A 3,695-nucleotide genomic window follows, 5' to 3' on the forward strand; every position below is an offset into this window, starting at 1 on the left:
AGCATAATAAAATACAATTCACAACAATTTAATGGCAAGAGATATACAAAACTGTGGGGAAAAAAAAGTATTTTTCAGTGTTATACAGGGTCCTTTATACTGCATATCCCAAAGCACAATAGAAATATATCCAGACAGGTAAAATAGTTGACATATTCACATGATTCATACTAGCTGATAATTTTCATATACGTACACAGGCAGCTTATATCTTGCTGAAATGGTGGTATTCTTTAGCTATTGTTCAGAAGATGTCTTCTGTCTCTCCACAAAGTGGAGGTTCACCTGTCTGTCTGGCACAAGCACTGTGCGATTGAGTGACCTAACCTCACCCACAGTTGGGTCCGGTCGGATTTCAAACAACTTGATTAGCTGGAATGAAAATATACAATTAAAAAGCACAATTTATAATGTAATATAACTGTTTGGCACAAATTCAAAATTAAATGTCTGTCTTTCTTACCCTTGCCAAAGCCAGATGCATCTCCAGTTCAGCAATGCGACGGCCAACACAGCCTCTGACTCCAAAGCCAAATGGGATTGACCCAAATGGGTTGGGTCTCGTTCTGCCATCTCTGAGCCAGCGGTCAGGTTTGAACTTCTGTGGCTCTGGGAAGACTTTCTCATCATGGCTTATTGCATAGTGGCACAGAGTGAATGTTGTCTGTTTAAAAACAGCTGATTTAGTGATGCAAATTTCTGAACTGGCAACCATTTTTTCATCCTAACAACATGGAAATGGTTTACCTTTTTAGGGAAAAAATGTCCACCAATGACAACATCATTTTCTGCAATAAGACGAGAATTCACGGGCACCACAGGGTACATCCTGCACATGAAATTACAGAGATTATAATACTCGATACACCACTGGTCAAAATGTTAGAATAATTAATGTTTCTGGACGAAGTCTCTTTATGTCTCAGTACACACACATAAAAAAATTATATTCAAATATATTTTAAATTGTAGTTTACTTCTGTGCTTGCAAAGCTACATTTTTAGCAGTCATTTGACACCTCTAGTCTTCAGTGTCACAAGATCCTTCAGAAATCATTCTAATATGCTGCTGTGGTGTTTAATTATTATCAGTTAATATCAATTAATAATAATGGTTCTAATTATCAATAGTTTTTAAGGCTTAATATTTTTGTGGAACCCATAATACATTTTCGCATAATTCTTTGTGTCATGAACCTAGTCTCTGTGATTCTTATTATCAATAGTTTTTAAGGCTTAATATTTTTGTGGAACTCATAATACATTTTCCTCATAATTCTTTGTGTCATGAACCTAGTCTCCATGGTTCCTCCCACTCACCACCAGAGGGCTTCCTCACCTGAGTATTGACCTTTTTTTTGTCCTGATCTCCATTTCCCATGATCCCCATACATTCCCAGGACTATTCAAACAGCTCACTTACATCCACACCTTGAAAAGTTATGTTTTCCCCTGGCTGACATTTCTGAGTGTTCCATTGTTTCCTATTGGCTTGCCTGTGTATGACTCTCAACTGTTACCTTGTTTCTGACCCTTGCCGCCTGTCTACTCATCTCTGCCTCAATTGTTTAGATACTGTTTATGATTGTTTGCTGCCTGCCCTGACCCTCTATTTTATCTTGCTCACCCCAAATTTTTAAATGGTAGTGTATTACAGTTTCCACAGAAACATTAGGCTGCACAGCTGTTTTCAATATTGATAACAATAAAAAATGTTTCTTGAGCACAAAATCAGCATATTATTATGATTTCTGAAGGGTCATGTGACACTGAAGAAGACTGGAGTAATGGCTGCTGAAAATTCAGCTTTGCTATTAAAGGAATAAATTATATTTTAAAATATATTCAACTAGAACCAGTTATTTTTAAATTAGAGTAATATTTCACAATATTACTATTTTTACTGTATTAATAATCAAATAAATGCAGCTTTGGTGAGCATTAGACTTCTTTTAAAATACTTTTTACTTATTCCAAACATTTGACCAGTAGTGTATAGTATATGCCAAATGTATAGTATATGTATGTCAAATGTTATTTTGACTTCTCAAGCATGTATTATATTTACCTTAATGCTTCCTTGATGACAGCTTTGAGGTAAGGCATGTTGTTCACGTCCTGTGCTGTTGGGATTCCGTCACCCTTCAAGACTCTGGTTACATCCTGATACAGAGCCTCTTGAACTTCTGGATCTCTTGAGAGGAGATACAGCGCCCACAACATAGTGTTGGAGGTCTAGAACATGAAGAGGAAAAAATATAATTTCACTCATATGTATTTTGTTTAAACAGTCAAAGATACATTAAATGTCTCTTACTGTGTCCACTCCAGCCAACAGCAGCTCAGAAATACTTCCATAAACGTCTTTACTGCTCATCTTGACATTGGAAAGCAGGTAGGTGAGATACTCCCCAGCAACCTCCTGATTTGCATCCACACGCTTCTGTATGGCCTCCATCTTCATGTCAATAATTTTTCTGGCTATAATCCATAAGTACAATACATCACCAAACTGCAAAACATGCCTGTATCTCTTACAGTCTACTTGAAGAGGATGTGTTAACTAACAAGCTCACCAAATTTAAATATGCCCTCCCAGCCATTAATGTACCACTGCCAAAATGGCAAGTAATTGCGAGTCCAGTTTGGCAGGAACACCACAGGCATGCTGTAGGTGAACATTTGTGCAATAGAATTAATGAAATTTTGTGTCTCGGCAGGAATTTCTTTCCCCAGGCAGCCAATGCGTGTCTCAAATAGAATGGATGAGATCCCTGAATGAGAAAAAGATTAATAAAGAACTTCACAATTTTGTGGGTAAATGGAAAACGTGTTAAAACACTGGTTGGCACATGTGATAAATTGGCATACACATTCATTATAATAATAATATAAAGACTATAATTTGTTTCATAAAATGGATGGATAGTCATGATTTTAGCCATGGTAAAATCTATGATATTTGTTTTATGGCTGATTACTGCCACTTAGTGAACTTCTTCAATTAAATAACTCAATAATAAAACAATAATAATAACTCTTTCAATACTTTAAACTATTTTATGATGTTAAAAAACCTCCATAATATGTCCATAGTATTTTAATATGTAGGCAAATGTTTAATAAAAACAATAATCCCCACAAGGACAAGCTGTATTATGAATATTTGTGGTCAGTAAGATTTTGTTGAAACAAATCAATACTTCCATTCAGCAAGGATGCATTAAATTGATAAAAAATGACACTAAAGATATTTAGGTAACACTTTAGTATAGGGATCAACTCTCACTATTAACTAGTTGCTTATTAGCATGCCTAATTATTAACATATTGGCTGTTTATTAGTACTTATATTCTGCATGACCATATTCTACATCCCTAATCCTACCCAATACCTAAACTTAACAACTTTAACAACTATTAATGAGCAGCAAATTAGGAGTTTACTGAGGCAAAAGTCGTAGTAAATGGTGTGTTAATAGCAAGAATTGGACCTTAAAATAAAGTGTGACCAAAAATTATTTACACAAAAAATGTCAATAGCACACTGAGTTATGTTGTCCAATTCAAGATCTTATTAACTTGTGTCATACTTAATTTGATAACTTCATTTCTACATCTGCCACTGTCAGCCTAGGATTTTATAGGTCAGTGAATGAATGCATGGATGAGCAAATATAAGTATGGCTGATTGG

At 35.3% G+C, this 3,695-nt stretch overlaps 1 protein-coding gene across 1 annotated transcript in view; it reads right to left on the reverse strand.

Annotated features, from left to right (window-relative positions):
- Positions 1-38: 38 nt before the first annotated feature.
- The window catches only part of LOC107660625 (sterol 26-hydroxylase, mitochondrial-like), a 6,068-nt gene continuing 2,411 nt past the window's right edge, over positions 39-3,695 (reverse strand). The window contains exons 4-9 of the mRNA XM_016449990.1: positions 2,577-2,774; positions 2,318-2,481; positions 2,069-2,235; positions 748-829; positions 464-664; positions 39-372 (exon numbers count right to left, since the gene is read on the reverse strand). Of these exons, the coding sequence (XP_016305476.1) occupies positions 238-372; positions 464-664; positions 748-829; positions 2,069-2,235; positions 2,318-2,481; positions 2,577-2,774 (947 nt within the window). The 3' untranslated portion in view covers positions 39-237. The remainder of the gene's footprint in view (positions 373-463; positions 665-747; positions 830-2,068; positions 2,236-2,317; positions 2,482-2,576; positions 2,775-3,695) is intronic.

The sequence above is a fragment of the Sinocyclocheilus anshuiensis genome, unplaced genomic scaffold, assembly GCF_001515605.1.
Source record: "Sinocyclocheilus anshuiensis isolate Anshui unplaced genomic scaffold, SAMN03320099.WGS_v1.1 scaffold627, whole genome shotgun sequence".
Taxonomy (NCBI): Eukaryota; Metazoa; Chordata; class Actinopteri; order Cypriniformes; family Cyprinidae; genus Sinocyclocheilus; species Sinocyclocheilus anshuiensis.